This window comes from Muntiacus reevesi, chromosome 1 (assembly GCF_963930625.1).
Source record: "Muntiacus reevesi chromosome 1, mMunRee1.1, whole genome shotgun sequence".
NCBI lineage: Eukaryota > Metazoa > Chordata > Mammalia > Artiodactyla > Cervidae > Muntiacus > Muntiacus reevesi.
In genome coordinates, this window is record NC_089249.1 from 75,420,065 (window position 1) to 75,444,440 (window position 24,376).

Sequence of the window (24,376 nt, forward strand, 5' to 3'; positions counted from 1 at the left end):
AGTAATAATAATAGCAGCTTCTAGTATTATATCAACATGTGTTGAGCAGTTCTTATGTGCCTGGTATAGTTCTGAGTACTATAAATAAATGTTAAAATGTATATGCCCTAAATATATACATACATATTTATAGTTTGTTTGTGAATAGCCTTCAGAATTGGACCCTCACACTGGATTGCTCAATGTATAACAGATATTAGAAATCACACACACACACAACCCTATAGATAGATATTATTATTCCCATCATGCAGATGAGAAAACTAAAGTGGGAGATACTGAGTGACTTGTCCAAGGCTGCAGAGGTGGTACTGGAGCTCAGTTTAGGTGGTCTGGATCTGGAATCTGCTCCAAGCCAGCTGCTTCTCCATAACATGCGTGCATGCTCAGTCATGTCTGACTCTTAGTGATTCCATGGTCTGTAACCCACCTGGCTTCTCTGTCCATGGGGTTCTCATGGCAAGAATACTGGAGTGGGTTGCCATTTCCTCCTCCAGGGGATCTTCCCGACCCAGGGATAGAACCCAAATCTACGTTTGCAGGTGGCTTCTTTACCACTGAACCACATGGGCAGACCCTCTCCATAACATCTATTATTAAACTATGATCAAAGCATAAGCAAGATAAAAGTAGATTTCTTCCTTTTGAGACCCCTGGGAGAGCTCCTCATGGGGAACAAAGAGTGTAGCGATGCTGCGGAGAGAGTTGGTGGAAGCTGTGAGGCTGAGAGTCTCAGTAAAGGTTCAGTGGCTGTGCAGGCCCCATGGAGAAGGCTGTGGCTGGGCTGATGGCTTGGGTACGAGTGGAGAATTGAGTTCACAGTTGAATGCTTCCCTTCTTTCCACAGCGGCCTCTGAACCAGAGCTTTTCAAGAACACGGTGAGTCCCAGGACCTGTGCACCCTCCCATCTCAGGCCCACTGGTCTCCGGCCCTCACCTGTGTGCTCTTTCCCCCAGGATTCCTGTGTCATCTACTCCCAGGTGAAGGGCGCTTCCACCACAGCCTCTAAGCCCCAGTTCTTGGATCCATTCACTCCTCACAGATGAGTCCACACAACTCCAGATTGTATGGGAAGATTTAAGCCACCCCAGGCCACACCCAGCAGCCAGGGCCCCAAGTGCCCACACCTTCGTCTGAACAAAACACAGGGCCCCAAGGGACTCCTGTCTACTTCCAAATTGACAGCCTTGCCACACATCCCAAGCAGCATATTGTTCCCAACCCAGGGCCCACGACGTTGCCTGGCTTCCTTATTGTGCTTGAGCTTCACACATATCCCTACTGCTCCTCCATGAGGATGATACCCGAGCTCTTCCATGAATACAACCTGCTCTCAGTCAAGCTTTTCTCAGTTGCCATCAGTCTGGTATGGCTCTGGTGGGCTCTGCCGAATGGGATAGCACACACCCATGGAGATGTGTACACTGGGTTTGTTATAGACCTCTCCATGGTGGGACTGCATTCCATACTCACCTGTCTGTCTGAAACTCTAAGCTCAGCATCTGACACCAGGATAACTTCTCTCCTGTGCATGTAACAATATCTACCTGTCCAAGTAAGTGGATTTTGCACACTAGGACCTCGATCCTTCCCATCCTGCCAGAAGGAACCCGGCACAGTCATGGCCAGGAGGACCAGAGATGCAGATAGGATACACATTGAAATATAGGAATGAATGAATATTCATAGAAATATTTGAGTGAATGAATGAACAAATGAGGAAGATATTATGGATCATTATGATGTATTCTTACCCTCAAACTGGCATCTGATACAGTGTGCTTCCTAGGAAATCCAAGAAATAGGAAATAAATTCAGAGAAGGAGTTTGAGTGAGGAGAAATCTGTTCAGAAAGTAAGAAGGCTTCTCAAACTTCAAAGTGCTTATGGGTCATCTGGGGATCGCATATTCACAGATTCTTTTTTTTTTTTCACAGATTCTTATTCACATTTACAAATTCTTATTCAGTGGGCCTGGGTGGATGCTAAGACCCTGTATCTATAACAAGCTCCCATGTAATGTTGATGCTACTGATCCTAAGAGTCCACTAATCCTGGAAGTCTACCAAGTACCCAAACCCTGTAGGTTTTGGCAGAGGTTCATGGAGAAGCAGTGAGGGCTCTGTCTGTCTGTTGCCCAACTCCATGGGGGCCACTGATACAGCTCACAAGATTCCTGCACTGTTCTTCCACCAGAACACCATCAGCTGCTATTACTAAAAGAACTTCTCTTCTACATGCTGGGATGCATCAGTCACCCTGGGTCCAGGAAAAAGTAACTGTCACTATCTTTGTTTCCTCACCTTGGGCCTCATATTTTTCCCATAAAGGGATTGAATACACTGTGAATAAATACACCCCTTAGTTTTCTCCATTCAAAGTTGATCTGTCTCACCTCTGAGTCATGGGATGTTTTGTTCCATTTTTATGATGCCCATCACACCTTATCTTGACCTCCACCCTCCAGTGGATTATACAGAGGGAATCATTTCCAAGTCCCATTGCCTAAAATAAAGCCCTTCGCAAGGAGTTTATGGTCTTTCTCCACCCAGTGCTGCCCACTTCCCTCCAGGCTTCCCACAATTGTTGTTCTCCACACCCTTTTCTCAGTCACAGGGTGATCTTCCCCATTTTCTAATATAGACTCTTTGTACTTCCTCCATAGAAGGGCTTTCCTGTCATTTGCACATCCTGGAATCCTGTTCATTCACAAGCCCCAAGTCAAGTGTCAGCCCTTCCTAGGAGTGATCTGTCTTCGGGATCTTATAGCACTTTTGGGGGGGCAAAGGGGGCCACGTTGTTTTTTTAACTGAATGATATTTGCTTCACAGAATTTTGTGGTTTTCTGTCATACATCAACAAGAATCAGTCATAGGTACACCCATCTTCCCTCCTTCCTGAACCTCCCTCCTATCTCCCTCCCCATCCCATCCTTATGGATTGTCACAGAGCCCCTGTTTGAGTCCCCCGAGTCATACATAGAGCCTATTATATGGAGTGAGGTAAGTCAGAAAGAGAAATATAAATATCATATACTGATGCACATACATGGAATCTATAAAAATAGTACTGATGAATTTATTTTCAGGGCAGCAGTGGAGAAACAGACATAGAAAACAGACCTCAGAACACAGCAGGAGGGGAGGAGTGAGAGGGTGAGATGTATGGAGGGGGTAACATGGAAATTTATAATACCATATGTGAGACAGCCAATAGGGATTTGCCATACGACTTAGAGAACCCATAGCACTTTTATACACTGAGGCTTGGAATCACTAATGGTTAATGTTTGGAGGGAACTTAGTTTAATCTAAACCACTTCTCTAACTGTGTGGTTGGAAGCTGAGAACCAGAGAGGAAGTGTAACTAGCTGAAAATTAAGCAACCAGTTAGTGGCAAAGCGCACACTAAACTAAACTAAACCCAGGAGAGTGCTCTTTCCTCTACATGGTTCCTCTGCTACAAAGACGGGTGCATTTTTGAGTCATCAAGACTGAGTTCCTTAAAAGCAAAGCCCAGGTGGCCAGCATGGTGCCTAGTATTCAACTGATGCTCAATGAATGGTTGTCAATTTGGATGTCTATCAAATCCCTTGACAAATAAACATCACCTCCACAAATTCATCTATAACCCAGAGAAGTGCATACATGTCCTTCAATCTTAGAGCTTTTATATATAAAATATATATATGTATATATAATATAAATATATATATAATATAAATATAATATATATAATGTATATATATATATATAATCTCAGTAAAAATCAGTTATGATATCCATCTATCAGTTTGAGATGAATGCTGTGTTTTGTTCAAAACCTAGGTGACCTGCAGGTATCTCAAACATGACATAAAACCCAATCTGTTGTCCCCATGAAATCTGCTCTCCTTCCTGTGTTCTCTTTCTTCCTTCCTTCCCTCCTCTCTTCCTTTTCTTCCTTCCCTCCTTCCCTGTCTCTTCCTCCCCGCTCCTCCCTTTCCCTTCTCCTCCCTTCCCCTTCTTCTTTTGCTTTTTCTTTGTCTCCTCTCTGCCCCCCTCTCTGTGTTTTCCATCTTCTTTTCCTAGTTGTAGATAGCACTCTAGTCACCCAAGACAGAAGATGCATAGCCATCTCTGAGTCTCTACAATGAATTGGTCACCCAAGCCAGTTCAGTCAACTTTCTCTCCTTGGACACACCACACAGCATGCAGGATCCTACGACCCCAATGAGGAATCAAACCCGGGGGGCCCTGAAATAGAAGCACGGAGTCTTAATCACTGGACCACCATGGAATTCCTAGTCAATTTTATTTTTGAAATATCTCCCAAATCACATCTTCCTTTTCGTGTCCACCCCCACTGCCTAAGTACATTCCCTTGTCACCTACCACCAGGACTGCAGAGTAGTCTCACAAGCACTTTCTCCACTTCCAGATTCCCTCCTTGCACAGCCACTCCCAACAGATGTGCCAGGATGCCCTCCCAACAGAACTGTTAGTATGATCTTTCTAAAATCCAGCTCTAGTTATTACTCTGCTTGAACTCCTTCAGTTATTCAGAGTTCAGGCTCCATCATGGGGCATAAGGCTCTTCCTGACCTAGATCCAACTTACATTTACAGCTCTATCTCCCAATATCTCCTTTAGCAGACAAGAACACATACCATGTATTCCTGTCACACAAACTTCTTTCCATTTCCTGCACACACCACCTTCTTTAAAGTAACCATGACTTTCCCCCCTTTTTTATTCTATCAGACTCACTCATCAAATGTCACCACTCAGTGAGGCCTCATTTCTCTCAATGGGCTTCCATAACCTTTGGCATCTATGTTTCTTATACTTCTTACAAAAGTGTGTGTGTGTGTGTGTACTCCTCTCCCCAGACTACTTAAAACCTGTCTAGAGTTGAGTATTACAGCTAGTTCTAGTTTATAACCCTCCCATCATCCTCACATCAGCCCCAGCACACAAAACAGGGCCTGGTGAATCATAGAGACTCAATTTATAGTGAATAAATGAATGTGCAACAGTTTTGAATGCACTTTCCCTATTTTCTTCAGAATAACACCTAAAGCCTCAAAATTGAGCTCAAAAGTTGATAGCAACTCACACGTGCTGCAGAGGAACTTTTGACACAATCCCACAGAATTGACTCGGAAATGGCTGCATGACTCTTGAGCACCTTCCTGGCTTCTCACACCTCCTCTATCAGCTGTTGGTCAGAGTTCTTTGAAATGGGTGATGGGGGAGGAGAGGTGGTTGGTGAGGAGCAATGGGCATTTTACTTTCCCTCCCCACTCTAGCCAGGAGACGGTAGGACTCCTAGATAATGACTTAAGGAAGGGAAGACTACCCCTCACCTCATCACTCAAGGAGAACTGTTGATCCTCAGGCAGAGAGCAGAGCCCAGAGAGAGAGCGTTTAAGAGATCTTGACATGAGTGCCCTGGGGCTTGGGGATGTTAGAGAGCACACTTTATTTCCCACTCTTGCAGTTTCCTCTCATGGGAAGAGAGTTCTATTAGCATCACACTTCTGGCCTCCAGTGGTTTTAGAAGGAGACCATAGTCCAGCCCCTTTGTCTTCTTTTTTCACAGCCAAGAGCCACCCACAGGATTGCATGTTCCTCTCTGTTCTAAATTCTAAAGTGTCTGCCTCTACAATGGGATACTGATGGTTCCACAGGCATAACACTGACCTGTGTTTGGCACAGGAAGCTTCAAACTTTAAGAAGCAAAATAGAGAATTCAGGGAAGCCAAATGCACAGCAAGAGAAGGAGGCTTCTGTTCCAGGCAGGGAAGACAGCTCTATGCTTTGGTGGTGTTTACCAGATATAGACCATGTGGGTTTTTTTTACTGTGGTTTTGTTTTTATGACAATTTTTGGAGCTGAGTTAGCTTTCAGGGGCTGAACTCAAGAGAGGAGTGCTAAGCCTCAGACTGCATTGTTTGGTGGCAGGTTACTAGAACTTGGGCAAAGTACTGACCAAGGCCTGTAGGGCTGGGAATGTGCACATTGACCATTAAGCTATGGTGAGCAAGTGCAAAGGCTCTTCTGGTTGCAGTGGCCCCAGACATAGCTTGCACTATTCCTGTGGTTGTGAATTCAGGCAGCTGCTTCTGCTGGTCAAAGGTTCCAGTTCCTTCTGGCATATGGGGGCACAACCTCTCTCATACACATGCCATGAACCTTCCCTCTATAGTCTAGGGTTTCCAATCAGGCTGAAGTGCAAATGTGCAGAGAAGTTGATTCTGATAATGGGATGTTAGAAGCAATGGAAAGATTTTGCTCCTTTTCTCCTCTCCACAGTCCCCTGCCTAAATGCACCATTCAAAGCTTTATTTGCATAACTTCTTTGAGGGCTCCCTGAGTGAACAAGCAATTGGTTTGTTGCAAAACTGTGGCAGGTTTGGGGTGCATGCATGCCAAGCTGCTTCAGTTGTGTCCAATTTCCCATCCTATGGACTGTAGCCAGCCAGGTCCCTCTGTCGATGGGAATCTCCAGGCAAGAATACTAAAGTGGGTTACCATGCCCTTCTCCAGGGGATCTTCCCAACCTGAGGATCGAACCTGTCTCTTAGGTCTCCTGCATTGGCAAGCAGGTTTTGCTTTTTAGTTTTTTTTTTTTTTTTTAAAAACCACTAGCACCACCTGGAAATCCCAAGTTAGGGCTACACAATCTTAAATGTGTTCTTTCCCAGCCTCTCTCCTATCCCCTTTCCCTCCTGCTTCCCTGAGATTATACTTACCCACAGTGCGTTAGCTCATGAGCTTCTGCCTCAGGCTACCTTCTAGATTAAAGTCAAGGGCCTAGCAAAGTTAGCAGCCTGGAAAAGGGGCTCATTTTTCCTTCAACCAATTGGTTTTTCTGAACAGTTATGGCTGTGGCCAAGCTTCAGCCATAAAAAAGAATATTTTCATTCAAGGCCTTTGGTGTGTTGAAAGCCAGGGCAGTCTTTTCTGCTTTCAATGCAATGGCAGCTATTTATTTCCATGTGTGTCACAGAGCTTTGCAAGCTGTTCAACATTAGGGCCTTGCCAAGATAGGCAGGGCTGGGTCTGCTGATCTAACCACAGATTCGCGTTTTGACAAGGACACCAAACACTGGAGACATGAGCCTGAACTACAGCCCTGTGCTGCCTTACAGAGTACAAGGGAGGACGTTTGTCTCCATTACAGAACTTCAACTAATGCAAAGACAGAACAAGGGGAACGCATCCCTGGGAGCCAGGGTTTTAGGCCCAGCTGCAAATTCAGAGATGACAACAGCAAAAACAACTCAGGACTAAAGGAGAAGATCTGCTCTCTTTCTCTGATTTTGGGGTCACAGACCCAACAATGTTCACACTCAGTGCAGCTCTGAGAAGGCGGTGCTACCAGGCTCTAAAAAGGAAATTTAAAAATTCTTCTGTGGAAAAGAAAGATGTCTCTTAGGTGAATTTCTACCCCTTTCCCAGGATGGTGAATTCATAGTTGCCAACAAACCTTAAGATTTCTTCCATTTTAGTTTTGTGGTAGGTCACAAATTATAGACTCTAAACTTTATAAAGATTTAATTCTGGTGAATCTTTTCCATCTACCCTCCATGATTCAGACACCAGTCTCTTTGGCAATGCTAAAAGCTAGACTCTTGGGACACAATTATGTTGGGATAAATGTTTTAGGACCTTGATATTAGCTTCTTTTCTAAAGTCAGTAAGTGTAGGGTTAGTGCTATGATATCCTGACATGTCCTATTAACTCTCTGGATTCTTTTAAATCATGTAGTTGTCCACTCTGGCTGCTGTAACAAAAACACCATAGACAGAGTAGCTTATGAACAGCAGAAATTTATTTCTTAGGGTGCTAGAATCTGTGAAATCCACAATCAAGATGCTGGCAGATTTAGTATCTGGTGAGCATTTGCTTTTTTGGTACTTAAATGTGTCTTCACATGGCAGAAAGGGTAAAAAGAGCTCCTGGGGTCTTTTCATAAGGGCGTTAATTCCCTTCATGAGGGTCTCTGCCTGCATGATCTACTCACCTACCAAAGGCCCTCACCTCCTAATACTATTATATTGAGGATTAGGTTTCAACATACAAATTTGGAGGGGTCATAGGCATTCAGTATATAGCAAATTGTAAGGTACATAATCTATGAGTTTGCCTTTGGATAATTGGATCATGAAAAATAATATTAGTAGTAATAAGTGATAACACATTAAACTTTAAAAAAATGCATGAGATAATTATTCTCAAAGGAAAAAAAGAGCAGGCAAAAGCTCTTATTTACAGAAGACAACAAATAATAAATGTAGAAGGAATGCTAATATTAGGAAATCACCACTTTGCAATCTGCTGCTGCTGCTGCAAAGTCGCTTCAGTCGTGCCCGACTCTGTGTGACCCCAGAGACGGCAGTCCACCAGGCTCCCCTGTCCCTGGGATTCTCCAGGCAAGAACACTAGAGTGGGTTGCCATTTCCTTCTTCAATGCATGAAAGTGAAAAGTGAAAGTGAAGTCGCTCAGTTGTGTCTGACTCTTAGCGACCCCATGGACTGCAGCCTATCAGGCTCCTCTGTCCACGGGATTTTCCAGGCAAGAACAATCCCATGGTAACAATACACTCAGGCAAGGATCACCCATGGATGTTAAAATTATTGGATGAGAGGCTGCTAGGAAAAAAAGAGATCCACATGGTCTCAATTCATCTCTATCCACAGTACTTGCTAATCAAAAGGGGAAATTTACCTTTGCAATGGAGAGATCTGGCAGGGCCAGTCTTCACTAAGTGATCAAATGTGGCATCACTAGTAATGAGGGACACTGATCCTGGGTGATCTCTAGTGTGGTGCAATGGGAAGTCCAGTCTCCCTTTCACAGAGCTGTTATCAAAGAAGCTGACCAAGAACCCACGTGAGGAGACAAGTTCAGAAAGTGGGCTGTTTGGAGAGAGATTCCTCAAAACTGCCAGTGTCACAAAAGATAAAACAAAAGGTCAGTTAGACCAAGGGAGACTGAAGAGACATGACAACCTCATAGGAACCTTGATTGGATTCTGGATCCCCAAAAAAAGACATAGGAGAAATTATGGAAAATTGAATACGGGCTATACATTATTGATAATATTGAATCAATAACCTAATATTGTTGTATAAATATTTTTAAAATATTTTGAATGCTTTCAAATGATTCATGTGAAAGAAAGAAAGAGCACAAACGTGGCAAAAAAACTTAATTGGTGAATGCAGGGAGAGCATACAGTTTTCATTGCACTGTTCTCTTTTCCAGCTTTTCTGAGGTTTGAAAACTTAAAGCTTTTCTTTTATTTATTTATTTATTTTCCATTTATTTTTATTAGTTGGAGGCTAATTACTTTCAATATTGTAGTGGTTTTTGTCATACATTGACATGAATCAGCCATGGATTTACATGTATTCCCCATCCCGATCCCCCCTCCCACCTCCCTCTCTACCTGATCTTAGTACTTGGGTGGGAAAACTTAAAACTTTTAAAATAAAGCAGGTAGGGGAGAAACACCTCAGACACTGGGCATCAAGCTGATCGGTGCCCTGAGGTACTGAAAGAACTGCACCAAAAAGCCCTCTGTGCCATCATTTCCCACTACTGGGGTCGTGAGAATCCTGTTTGTTTCAGGCACTAAGACACCTTGGCCAAGGATAAAGCTACATAGGACATCAGGGACGATGACTGAGGCTTTCATTTAAAATATTTTACTTTAGAATCCTTGAGAATTTAATTTTTGAACTGCTTTTCTTTCCCGAGCACTTCCTGATGGGATGGAGTTTGTTTTCAACATCAGAGTATCTTTGTGTTGGCATGTTATGACTGGAGAAGTAATATCATCAGACCTCACTGCAGAACCTCTGATAGATGGTTAGGAGACATAGATGAAATAGCTAGTGATGGGTAATAGAGAAGAAACTCTCAGCTTCAGGTGACCATGAGCTGGAGTGGACTTTCATTAGTCAGTCTGTTCTGACCCATTTTGGAGCTCTCTATAAAACCCAAACTTCCCAGCTCTGTTCCCAGGAGGCTACACAGAGATGGAATATTTGGTTTGGGGATACAGTCTCACATAAATGGGATCAGTAGATATTTTTTCTGTTGCCCACACCTGTACCTGACCACAGGCTTAATAGATAACAATAGTGAGCTGAACAAAAATCTAAGGAGGTTTAAGATTTTTCCTGCTTCTAAGTCACTTCAGTCGTGTCTGACTCTGTGCAACCCCATCCCTGGGATTCTCCAGGCAAGAACACTGGAGTGGGTTGCCATTTCCTTCTCCAATGCATAAAAATGAAAAGTGAAAGTGAAGATTTTCCCTAAACCCTCCCTATTCTTCCCCAGTTAGTGGATGATAACAATTTGTCCACATGTCTTCACTGACAAGTCTATTCTATCCAAATTCTAGGCATGGGATTTGTTCCCTGTTTTCTTCCTCTCTACCCAGGACCAGTGTGAGCCTGTAATCTAAATAAGTGTGTCTTCTTTGAGGACTGAAACTTTCCTTCAGGTGGCCTGTCTCAAGCTCCAGCCTGGGGAGAGGTAGTTAGCCACCCAATTTGGTTCTCATGCTTCAGTTTTATTAATGATTGCATTAAGATTCTCCAGAGAAACAGAGCTGGTAGTAGATCTACTATCTATCTATCTATCTATCTAGAAGAGGGACTGATTTATTATAAGGAATTGGCTCATGCAATTATGGAGGTGACAAGTCCCCAGTTTGCCAAATGCAAATCTGGGGAACCAGAAGAGCTGATGGTATAATTCCAGTCCCAACGCCAAAAGGTTAGAGACCTAGGAAGAGCCAATATTTCAGTTTGAGTTCAAAATTGGAGAAAAGTGGATGTCCCTGCTAGTTAGGCAGGAGAAATTCTCTCTCACTTGGAAGAGGGCCTGCCTTTTTGGTTTCTCCAGCTTTCAACTGATTGATGAGGTTCACCCATACTAAAAAGGACAGTCTGCTTTACTCAGCTGGCCAATTCAAATGCTAATTTCATTCAAAAACACCTTCACAGACATACCTAGAATAATATTTGTACAACTGTCTAGGTACCACATGGCCCAATCAAGTTGTATTTAAAATTTATCATCATCAACATAAAAGTAGTCTACAGGCACCAATGTATGTTTTGGTTTTCTTCTTAATTGGTTCAGAACTCTGACAGGGAAGAGTAGTGTTTCTTTGGGGGTGGAGGTGGGGTAACCTCAAAGAGGAGAGGTACTTGCCTGGCCCCCCTCACTTTGGTGCTTAAAAGAATGCTAAGCATTTCAAAGATACACTGGCTTTCTCTTTCTATTTTTGTCCTTTATCCTTTCTCAAGTTCCATCTTTCTCTTTGACATCTGGCTGACTCAAACAAAATCTCCTAATTTAACTTCTATGTCAACTAGACAACCTTGCTGTCTTTCCCCTCTTCTGATCTCCTCTGGTCAATACTACCCACTCAATGGAGATCTAACTCATAATAATAGTTGCTATTTATTGAAGAGTTAATAAATATAAGGCAGCATGCTAGGCATTATGCTAGATATGGAAGCAAACTAGATGTCTATGGATAAAAATGAGGTACATATATACAATGGAATATTAGTCAGACATAAAAAGGATGAAATAATGCCATTTACATGGGTGGTCCTAGAGATTATCATGCTAAGTTAAGTAAGTCAGACAAAGACAAATATATGATATTATGCTTATGTGGAATCTAAACAAAATGACACAAATGAAATTATGTACAAAACAGAAATAGATGCACAGATAGAAAACAAACTTATGTTTACCAAAGAGGAAAGGGTATGGGGGAAGGATAAATTAGGAAATTGGAATAAACATATACATACTGCTATATATAAAATAGATAACCAACAAGGATTTACTACACAGCACAGGAAAATATATTCAATGTTTTGTACTAAGCTATAAGGGAAAGCAATCTGAAAAAGAATATATATGTACAACTGAATGGGTTCTCCAAGCATGAATACTGGAGTGAATTGCCATGCCCTCCTCCAGGAGATCTTCCCAACCCAAGGATCGAAACTGCATTGCTTATGTCTCTGGCATTGCGGGCAAACTCTTTACCACTAGTGCCACCTGGGAAGCCCTTTACATATAATATATAACTGAATATATCTATATCTATCTATATCTATCTATCTATCTATCTATCTATCTATCTATCTATCTATCTATCTATATATATATATATATATTTCCCCCCCTTTGGACCTCTGCATTCAAATGGGAATATCTTTCCTTTTCTCCTTTGCTTTTCACTTCTCTTCTTTTCACAGCTAATTGTAAGCCCTCCTCAGACAACCATTTTGCCTTTTTGCATTTCTTTTCCACGGGGATGGTCTTGATCCCTGTCTCCTGTACAATGTCACAAACCTCTGTCCGTAGTTGATCAGCTGCTCTGTCTATCAGATCTAGTCCCTTAAATCTATTTCTCATTTCCACTGTATGGAAGGGATTTGATTTAGGTCATACCTGAATGGTCAAGTGGTTTTCCCTACTTTCTTCAGTTTAAGTCTGAATTTGGCAATAAGGAGTTCATGATCTGAGCCACAATCAGCTCCCGATCTTGTCTTTGCTGACTGTATAGAGCTTCTCCATCTTTGGCTGCAAAGAATATAATCAATCTGATTTCGGTGTTGACCATCTGGTGATGTCCATGTGTAGAGTCTTCTCTTGTGTTGTTGGAAGTGGGTGTTTGTTATGACCAGTGCATTCTCTTGGCAGAATTCTATTAGCCTTTGCCCTGCTTCATTCCGTACTCCAAGGCCAAATTTGCCTGTTACTCCAGGTGTTTCTTGACTTCCTACTTTTGCATTCCACCCCCCTATAGTGAAAAGGACATCATTTTTGGGTGTTAGTTCTAAAAGGTCTTGTAGGTCTTCATAGGACCGTTCAACTTCAGCTTCTTCAGCATTACTGGTCAGGGCATAGACTTGGATTACCATGATATTGAATGGTTTGCCTTGGAAACGAACAGAGATCATTCTGTCATTTTTGAGATTGCATCCAAGTACTGCATTTAGGACTCTTTTATTGACCATGATGGCTACTTCATTTCTTCTAAGGGATTCCTGCCCACAGTAGGAGATATAGTGGTCATCTGAGTTAAATTCACCCATTCCAGTCCATTTTAGTTTGCCAGTTCCTAGAATGTCAGCATTCACCCTTACCATCTCCTGTTTGACCACTTCCAATTTGCCTTGATTCATAGACCTAACAGTCCAGGTTCCTATGCAATATTGCCCTTTACAGCATCGAACCTTGCTTCTATAACCAGTCCCATCCACAACTGGGTATTGTTTTTGCTTTGGCTCCATCACTTCATTCTTTCTGGAGTTATTTCTCCACTGATCTCCAGTAGCATATTGGATACCTACCGACCTGGGGAGTTCCTCTTTCAATATCCTATCATTTTGCCTTTTCATGTCGTTAATGGGGTTCTCAAGACAAGAATAGTGAAGTAGAGGAAAACAAGAGAATGGTAAAGATTAGATATCTCTTCAAGATAATTAGAGATACGAAGGGAACATTTCATGCAAAGATGGGTTCGATAAAGGACAGAAATGGTATGGACCTAACAGAAGCAGAAGATATTAAGAAGAAATACATGCAAACTGTTAGGACAGTCACCAATAAATGATAGAAACTAATATTTTGGTGAACTTAAAGAAAGAGAAGAGTAAATTGTTGTGCTCATTGACCATTTGACCATCCTAAAACATGGCAGGCCACCAAAGTGAATTTCTGAAGTGATCATGAAGGACCTCCCCGCCACGGGCACTCCCCTGATGGTCTTGTGCTGTCTTTATGCCAATGACTCCCACAGGCATGTCTCCAGACCTCTCTTTCCAGCCCAGACTTCCTTCCCTGATTGTCTATTTGACATATCCACTTACACATCCAATACACATCTCAAATGCGACTTGTTCAAAACTAAACTCCTGATCTTTCCCCCCAAACTAGTTTCACTTCCACCATTCTCCAGCTCAGGACCGAGTTGTAATCCTTTTTGTTGCTCAGGCCAATTATTTCAGAATCATGTTGATTTTTTTTTTCTCTCTTTCATATTCTACATCTACACTATCAGGAAATCTTGGGCACTCTGTGCCCAAAATATATCCAGTATTCCACCCCTTCTGATCACCACCCTTGTCTGAGTCATCATGCCATCATCAACTTTCACGTGGACCAGGCAATAGCCTCCCAACTGGTCTCCCCACCTCCACCATTGTCCCCTGCCATCTAGTCTCAAATTTGTCAGATATAATACTGCCTTGCAGCCTATGCTCTCTTCCCAGGATCCTCCTACCTTGAAGGCCTATTGGCTCTCCAGTGAACCTATCCTGCCTTTGTTCAGATGTCACCTTTTCAGTGAGGACTTCCTTGACCACCCTACTTAAAACTGCAGTCTGCTGGCCACTCCTGATCCTCCTTACTCTGCTCTACATCTTCTTTCTCCATGGCACATGTCACCCTCTAAATACTACATCTGTTACTTATTATCATGTTTATTGTTTCATGTCTTTTCCTCAGCCAGGTTGCCAGCTTCTTGAAGGCTGAGTCTTGATCTATTGTGTTCACCGATGTATTCCAAGTGTCTAGTGTGCCGCCAGACTCAGTTGTAGGCAAAAAATAAAATTTGGTGAACTAGTGAAAGAATGGCAGCAAGGAGAACTGGGATTCTCCCACACTGGTGTGCTCCACCAGCCCAGCTGTTTGAAGGTGACCCCTGGAAGAAGCAATCTAGTTAATAAGTCCAAGGAGCAGAATCTCCTTAAAGGTGACAGTTGTAGGGAGTTGGCTTCCAGAGTGCAAGGTTAACAGGCAGCATGAGGATTTTCCACCACAACATTCACTGGTCCAGTTGGCCTCAAGGCTTCCCTCCACCTCCAACCTTCTATAATTTCAGACCACGTGAAGTGCTGAGCTTTCTGTACCTTGATATATTCCATTATAGGCTGGATGGTGCCTCAGGAAGGATAATGTGGAGGGAATTAAGCATGAGAAAAGTACTAATTGTGGATGGCCTTCAAGTTCTCCTCTAAAATTTGTTAATTAGATTGACCTCCCCCTGGTCTCTCACATCCCTCAAATCCCGAGTCACAGCCCTGGAATCCCTGGCCCTACTGGGTCCCCCGAGCCATTCCCTGACCTTCTACACCCCTGTTACTCCATGGTTGTGGGCACATAAGTTCTCCTCCTCTTTCCCCCACACATATAACTTATTCTATTTTTGCCAAGGTGTATTTTTGTAAAGTGTCCTTGATGGAGAGAGGGTAGCCCGGACCAATAGAAGGTGGTTAAGTGAGGGATATCTTCCTCTCAACCTTATTCTTTCATCTCTTCTTCTAATTCAAACCCAGTTTCATTGACATGGCCACATGGCCAGCTCTGGACCAGACATATCCATTGGATTTGCACTGTGATTCTCCACTTGAAGACTTATGTGGACATGCAGGTTCAGAATGGTGGAATGAGTACAGGAGAGATGTGAGTGAGAACGGTAATGGTCAGGGAGAAAGGGAAGCTGAGAGCTGGAGCATGGAGAAACAGCTGTGAAATACCCATCACCCCAAGCACTCTCATTTTCTCTTTCATACCAACCTTTGATCTCTTCAGCTACCTGGTACCAGCAAACCTAGAGCTACGGGATATTCTGGGCCCTGGCCCAAGGAATTAGAATTTATTCAAAGCTCTTTTATAAGCAAACAACATGATCTTTTGTCAGTAAGAGACCTGGGAGAGTATATCTAGCAAAATCACCCCTTTGCTTTTATTTCTCTGCTAAATGATCAGATAAAACCCAAATTACATAGGTCAGTCCCTGAAATACTAAAGGTACGTATTCTCACACCTCCCATCTAATTATCCCATTTCTTTCACATTAAAAGGGCTAACAAATTATTTTCCACTCTCTTCTTCTGGAGTATCTTTTTGGCAGTTCAGCAGCTGCTTCACTGTAATGATGGAGTAGGGACCAATAACAGCATTCAGATAGCAATACAAACTTTGTAATGAACACAGGTACCTCACCACCTGCTCTGAGAACACCTGCACGATGTTTATACAAACATTATCTCTTTCAATAAATAACACAGCCAAGCAGTTGCTGTTGTTTTTTTTTTTTTTTTTTTTTTTCTGTTTTATAGATGAGGGAAACGGAGCTTAGAGAGGCTGGATAGTTAGCAGTAGGAGACCATACAGGACCCAGGCTTCTAACTCCAAGTGTCATGATTCATGAAGCCCTCTACTACTGATTCATGAAGCCCTCTAAGGACCCTGGGTGAAGAGGCGATGAGTATGGACTGAAGAGTATGAAGCTGCTACCTCCAACTTACTAGTGTGTGCTCTTTTTTTTAATGGCTAAAATGTATTTATCTATTTATTTATTTTAAAAATGTAATTGAAGTATAATTCATTTACAATGTTGTGTTTGGTTCAGGTGTACAGCAAAGTGATTCAATTATATAATATGTGTGTGTGTGTGTGTGTGTGTGTGTGTGTGTATGTGTGTGTGTGTGTATACACATATATATCAGTTCAGCTCAGTTCACTCATTCAGTCGTGTCCAACTCTTTGCGACCCCATGAATTGCAGCACACCAGGTTTCCCTGTCCATCACCAACTCCAGGAGTTCACTCAAACCCATGTCCACTGAGTCAGTGATGCCATCCAACCATGTCATCCTTTGTCGTCCCCTTCTCCTCCTGCCCCCAATCCCTCCCAGCATTAGGTCTTTTCCAATGAGTCAACTCTTCGCATGAGGTGGCCAAAGTACTAGAGTTTCAGCTTCAGCATCAGTCCTTCCAATGAACACCCAGGACTAATCTCCTTTAGGATGAACTGGTTGGATCTCCTTGTAGTCCAAGGGACTCTCAAGATTCTTCTCCAACACCACAGTCCAAAAGCACCAATTCTTTGACCCTCAGCTTTCTTTATAGTCCAACTCTCACATCCATGTATGACTACTAGAAAAACCAAAGCTTTGTATTATCTTAGCCCATACATAAATAACAAGTGGGGGAGCTGAATGATGCCCATTTTATAGATGATGATACCAAAGCCCTGCACACACAGTTGCCTAAGATCACAGAATGAATAAATGATGAAGCCAGGTTTCAAACTCAGGAAGCCAACTCTTAACTGGTATGTTATGGGAGTATGTGCTTCAGCAAATCTAAATTTTGGCAATAAAAGTAAGTTCAAAGAAGAAAAGCGATCCAAGATCCAATAAAACATGGGACTTGGGTGTACAATGAGAAAAATCTGAAGCTGACAACAGCACAGCAGCCCTAGAAAGCAGTTGGTCCAAAGACAGAGGGCTCTGTGAAGATTGTATTCAGAAAGCAAGTCACCTCTACTGTACAAATTTTATGACTAAGAACTCAAAATAAAGATCCTAGGCAGGTCTGAGTTAATTCTAAAAGATAAGATGAAGATATATGATTCCCCAATAACAACGACTAAAATGACAATTAGGAACCTTGGGAAAAACTCAGTATAAGAAAGTCATGGTTCTTTGGAGAAATGTCTGTTTCATTCTTTGGCCCATTTTTTGATTAGGTCATTTATTTTTCTGGTATTGAGCTGCATGAGCTGCTTGTATATTTTTGATATTAGTTCCTTGTCAGTTGCTTCATTTGTTATTATTTTCTCCCATTCTGAAGGCTGTCTTTTCACCTTTCTTATAGTTTCCTTCATTGTGAAAAAGCTTTTAAATTTAATTAGTTCCCATTTGTTTATTTTTAGTTCTATTTCCATTACTCTGGGAGGTGGGTCATAGAGGATCCTACTGTGATTTATGTTGGAGGGTGTTTTGCCTATGTTTTCCTCTAGGAGTTTTATAGTTTCTGGTCTTACATTTATATCTTTAATCCATTTTGAGTCTATACTTGTGTATAGTATTTGAAAGTGTTCTAGTTTCATTCTTTTACAGGTGGTTGGCTAGTTTTCCCAGCACCACTTGTTAAAGAGATTGTCTTTTCTCCATTGTATTGCCTCCTTTGTCAAAGATAAGGTGTCCATAGGTGCATGGATTTATCTCTGGGCTTTCTATTTTGTTCCACTGATCTATATTTCTGTCTTTGTGCCAATGCCATATTGCTTTGATGACTGTAGCTTTGTAGTATAGTCTAAAGTCAGGCAGGTTGATTCCTCCAGTTCCATTCTTCTTTCTCAAGATTGCTTTGGCTATTCTAATTTTTATGTATTTCCATACGAATTTTGAAATTATTTGTTCTAGTTCTGTGAAAAATACTGTTGGTAGCTTGATAGGGATTGCATTGAATCTATACATTGCTTTGGGTAGTATACTCATTTTCATTATATTGATTCTTCTGATCCATGAACATCATATATTTCTCCATCTATTTGTGTCCTCTTTGATTTCTTTCAAAGAAGACATACAGTGGCTAACAAACACATGAAAAGATGCTCAACATCACACATTATCAGAAAAATGCAAATCAAAACCACAGTGAGGTACCATCTCACACCAGTCAGAATAGCTGCTATCAAAAAGTCTACAAACAATAAATGCCAGAGAGGGTGTGGAGAAAAGGGAACTCTCTTACACTGTTGGTGGGAATGCAAACTAGTACAGCCACTATGGAGAATACAGTGTGGAGAATCATTAAACAACTGGAAATAGAACTGCCATATGAACCAGCAATCCCACTGCTGGGCATACACACCAAGGAATCCAGAATTGAAAGAGACATGTGCACCCCAATGTTCATCACAGCACTACTTACAATAACTAGGACATGGAAGCAACCTAGATGTTCATCATCAGACGAATGGATAAGAATGCTGTGGTACATACATACAATGGAATATTACTCAGCTATTAAAAAGAACACATTTGAATCAGTTCTAATGAGGTGGATGAAACTGGAGCCTATTATACAGAGTGAAGTAAGTTAGAAAGAAAAACACCATTACAGTATATTAACACATATATATATGGTATTTAGAAAGATGGTAATGATGACCCTATATGTGAGACAGCAAAAGAGACACAGATATAAAGAACAGACTTTTGGACTCTGTGTGAGAAAGTGAGGGTGGGATGATTTGAGAGATTAGCATTGAAGCATGTATATTACCATATGTGAAATAGATCACCAGTCCAAGTTTGATGCATGAAACAGGGCACTCAAAGCTGGTGCACTGGGATGACCCTGAGGGGTGGGATGGGGAGGGAGGTGGGAGGGGGGTTCAGGATGGGGGCACATGTATACCCATGGCTGATTCATGTCAATGTATGGCAAAAACCACCACAATATTGTAAAGTAACTGGCCTCCAATTAAAACAAATTAATTAATTAAAAAAAAGAAAGTCATGGTTCAAATTTGGTGCAAATTAAAGCGTGGGATAATTGAAAAAATGACAGAGTGGAAGAAAAGAGGATTTTATTCATAGAACATTCTCCTTTGAGGGCCCAAGGTTTAATTACATGTTACTTTTCTTTTTTGTGGGCTAATCACAGCACTTGGTTCTGCAATGAATAATGTTTACAAAATCATAATGCTTTAAATACTACTTAAGGGGTTTCAGTTTTCAGAATCAACCTAAAACATAGAACATTTAATTATGGTTACTTCAGCATTTAGCTACTATAAACATGCTCAATATAAAAATGATAGTATGACTGACAGAATGTGGAGGAGAAGAGCAGAGGGACATGTTCATGAACTGATTTCCTTGTTTTGTGGAATGGAAAATCAGTATATTTTGTCCAACAATGACACACCAGGAAACAGAAGTGTCTCAGATGGCAAAGAATCTGCCTGCCGTGTGGGAGACCTGGGTTCGACCCCCGGGGAGGGGGGAAGATCCCTCAGAGAAGGAAATGGCAGCCCACTCCAGTACTCTTGCCTGGAGAATTCCATGGACACAGGAACTTATGGGCTCCAGTTCATGGGGTTGCAAAGAGTCGGACACAACAGAGCGACTAACACACATGTAACCACTGGAAAACCTAGTAACCTTACAGATCAAAACCAGCAAGTAGAGAGGGCAGAGAGAAAGGAAGCCCTTCTAATGCCCTAAATTCCTTATGTTTCCTGCAAGGTAGTTAACAGATATTACTTAAAGTTGATAAATCAATAATTTACATATGATTGCATTATTTACATTTGTGTGCTAATATCCAGATGACTCAAAACAGAAATTGCTCATTGCAGAAGTAAACATGGAGCAAAAAAGCATTTTAGCTTTTTTAAATTGAATATCTTCATCTATTGTTCTAGTCATAATCATGAACATGTATTTTTTTAGCTTTTTATTTTATATTAGAGTTTAGCCGATTAACAATGTTGTGATAGTTTCAGATGGACAGCAAAGGAACTGAGCTATACATATACATGTATCCCTACTCTCCCAAACTCCCCTCCCATCCAGGCTGCGCCATAAATGAGCAGAGTTCCCTGTGCTATATAATAGGTCCTTGTTGGTTAGCCTTTTTAAATATAGCAGTGTGTACCTGTCCACCCCAAACTCCCTATCTCTTCTTCCCCTTCTTTCCCCCCTGGAAACTATAAGTTCATGAACATGTATTTTTTACACACGAATATGTTTATTTAGCATGGAGGTGCATCCAAGTAGTTATTACCGGCAAATTGAAATTTCAAAGTAAAGCCGTAGTTCTAATGAGTGACCACCAGATGTCACTGCTCTCTGGGCTGGTGCTAGGTCTGGGAGGCGAGTCCGCAGTAACAATCTCAGGGCTTGGACTGGGAAGGAGGCCTGAGAGAGGCAGCAGCTGGCGGCCAGTGGCTTTGCTAGCGGCAGGAGCTGGCGTTCTGTACACAGCCAGCAGTGCCTCAGACATGGGCAGCCTCAGGTTAGATAGTGGGGAGCACACAACTCCCCTGTGTAAGGAGGGTCCTTTCGGGGGCAAGGAATTCAGTCTTGCTGATAGGGGGACTGGGATGCGGAGAGACAAGTAGGTCTCCTGATTCTTTGCTGTCAGCTCCTGCCTAAATACAACCCATGGTCTTTCTGTCTCCACAACCTCTGTGCACATTCTGTTCACCCATCCCTTAACACACACACACACACACGTCAGTGCAAATAGGTGCTTTAGCATCAAAATGTTGGCACAGACTGCACTTCAGGCAGCTTGGGTAGTATACTGCTGGAATCCTTGAACAAAAAAGGATGGTGGGATTTCAATACTCAGACTCACCACCAGGAGGAGCTTTACTCGCATTTAGATGAGTGTGTGGAAATGCTTTTAGATTAGTTGTTTAAGTTATAAAAAAACAATTAGGGTAAGAATAAAAAGTGATTTGAAAATTTTCATAGGTTGGTACAAACAATTCAATAAACTTGTCAAACTTCCAAAATACACAGTCTTCAAGGATTTATTCTGAATGCTGAGAAGATAGTCGTAGTGTCAAGGGAATGATTTCATTATTCTCTTCCAACAACAAAATTTTAAGCAATTTCTGAATTTTTAAAAATTAAAACCTAAATCAAATGTAATGATTTCTAATTTGGCGATCACTTTGTAGTGATTTGGTAATTACCGTCTTCCACTTCTCAAACAAACTCTGCCCTATTCCCAGCTCTCAAGAAGGATGAAAAAAAATACACCTGAGACTTGGGGTCATGTCTCCCAACCATTCTCTCCTTCCTTAAGTCGGCAGCTGCCCCAGGGCCTGCAACCAATGTTTTCACAAAAGCTGTCAGCAGCTATTAAGCCTCAGGTTACACTACTATTAAGTCTCAGAGGTTACTGAACTTTATACCTTGCCTAGCTTATATTCCCTGAATAAGGTATTGGACCATAAAGAAGGCTGAGCACAGAAGAACTGATGCTTCAGAACTGTGGTGTTGGAGAACTGTTGAGAGTCCCTTGGACTGCAAGGAGATCAAACCAGTCAATCCTAAAGGAAATCAACCCTGAGTATCCATTGGAAGGACTGATGCTGAAGCTCCAATACTTTGGCCATCTGATGGGAAGAGCCAACTCATTAGAAAAGACCCTGATGCTGGGAAAGATTGAAAGCAGGAGGAAAAGGGGATGACAGAGGATGAGATGGTTGAATGGTATCACCAACTCAATGGACATGAGTTTGAGCAATCTCCAGGAGATAGTGAAGGAGAGGGAAGCCTGGCATGCTGCAGTCCATGGGGTTGCAAAGAATCAGGCATGACTGAATGACTGAACAACAACAACAAAGTATTAATAAAATCCCCAAATCAAAGAGGTCCAGGAATAAGCAGGCACAAGGGAGCTGAGTCCAGAGTCAGAGTCAAGGGAGAGAAAAGTCCAGTTGAAATGGCTGGTGAAAGCTTTAAAGGGAAAGCAAACGTTAGGCCTTGGGCCCTGTGGAAGGGAAGGGATGGGGGTGTAGGCAGATCTGGGATTCCAACAGGAAGGCTGGCGAGATCACAGACACTGCTCAGGCTCTAAACCCACAGCAGGACCGGGAGCCACATGTGTTAGGTCACTGGACTCAAAACGGAGGGAATCATCAGTTTCCATCCTTCCTCTAAAGCCCTTGAAAACCCCTAAGCCTGTGTGATGGGTGCACGGGGGCATAGAAACACAACATCTGCAGGGTTCAGGTGACCAAAAGCAGGGCATGTGGCAGCTGTGTGGCCAGCGGGTGAGGCAGGTATCAGGTCTCCAGAGACAGCTTCATAGTCCGCCGTTTTCTAGAAAAGCCAGTGATAACAAGCAAGCATTCGAGTATCAGAGCGAGATGTTCCACAACAGGAAGTGCTTGATGAAAGAGAGGAAGCTGGAGGAAAAAAGCACACCAAGAAAATACATAAAATATCCAAACAGTCATTTAAAAACTGGGCTTCAGGTCTCTGAATCCCTGACATATGCTGGAAGCACCCTTCTCATGGGTTCCCACTTCCCAGGCCCTCTCACCTCTCACCTCCACCTGCCTCTGACCATTCTGGTAAGAGGGCTATTTAAAAAAGAAAAACCAGAAATCAAAACTAAAAAAATAAAAATGTAATATTAAAATATTATCACATGGACTTGAAGAAACATTTTGCTGCCCTTGGCACAGCTATGTAAGGGTACACAACATAAATTCTCATGCATCCCTTTGGGGTGAGCTTGCTACTGTCACGTGAAGATAGTAACCATTTTCTCAAGAGGAATGTCAACTTTTTGATAATTAATGACTTACTGTCTGAAGCCTCAAAAACTCCCCACTTGGATGCAAAAGGCTTTCACAGTATGTGTGTGTGTGTGTATAGGAGAGAAACACCTACACTTTATTCTTTGTGAAAAGCTATTTTTATAAGACTGAAAATGCAAGTAATAAAATGAGTTCTTTCAAACAAATAGAAAAAAAAAAAACCCAAAAAACAAAACCCCTCAAGAAAAATGATGGGAAGCAGTCTCAGCCTAACAGATGAACTCAGGACAGCCTCATTTCCACCAAGCAGGCACCAACAAAGACACTAAAGGGCTATTGTCTTCTCGATGGAGAAATTTATGCTTTCCCTCTCTCACAACCAGATCATCACTCCAGTCTGGCCATCTACATACAATTGCAAAAGGGCCCTTGGTAATACTGCGGGAAGATGCTTGACTAGGACATAAATACCAGTGATTAATGTCTGTAAGAACACCAGCTTGCCCCAGTACATAGGGAAGAATTTATCACCCAAACAGACACAGGTTATACCATGTGGGGCTATTACCAATGTTCCCATGAACACTCAGCAAAGGAGCATGCCTGTATTAAGAGAAAATACTTGTAAAAAGCCAGAGCAAAGCCAGAAGCATCCAGAAAGCAAACTTCTGAGTAGGGCAATGGCAGAATGGGAGGTAAGGTGGCTCAGTTTCTCACTTGAACTGCTCCCTGGTCTTTGAACTGACATTCACTTTGTGGATATACCAGAAAATTTGCCCTTGTGCTCTATGAAAAGGAACTGGTAAACATTCAACCGGATGAAAGAAAGTATACCAGTGCCCAGTACCTTCTAGAGGGGACATGCATGTGTGTTTCTCTCAGCCAGGGGCAAGAGGTGAGAAGAGGGAATTTGTTAGTCCACTTGCTTTGTCAGCCAGGATGGTGAAAAGGGTCAAAAGGGTTAGAGCTTTCTTAAAGCAGTGCATGCACACTAAGTCACTTCAGTCGTGTCCGACTCTTTGCGACCCCATGGACTGTAGCCCATCAGGCTCACCTGTCCATGGGATTCTCCAGGCAAGAGTACTGGAGTGGGTTGCCATTCCCTTCTCCAGGAGACCTTCCCGACCCAGGGGCTGAAGCCAGGTCTCCTGCGTTGCAGGCTGGTTCTTTACCGACTGAGCCACCAGGGAAGCCCGGCAGGACGGGGTAGGTGCAACTAATATACTCATGTTCTCATTTTAGAGAAAAGGGAAA

The 24,376-nt window shown here is 42.3% G+C and overlaps 1 protein-coding gene across 3 annotated transcripts in view; it reads left to right on the plus strand.

Moving 5' to 3' along the window:
* Positions 1 to 2,904, plus strand: part of FCRL5 (Fc receptor like 5) — a 63,598-nt gene extending 60,694 nt beyond the window's left edge. For all 3 annotated transcript variants that reach the window (XM_065901594.1, XM_065901596.1, XM_065901595.1), the window contains 2 exons: positions 848 to 879; positions 958 to 2,904. In XM_065901594.1, the coding sequence (XP_065757666.1) occupies positions 848 to 879; positions 958 to 1,047 (122 nt within the window). In that variant the 3' untranslated portion in view covers positions 1,048 to 2,904. The remainder of the gene's footprint in view (positions 1 to 847; positions 880 to 957) is intronic.
* The last annotated feature ends 21,472 nt before the right edge of the window (positions 2,905 to 24,376 follow it).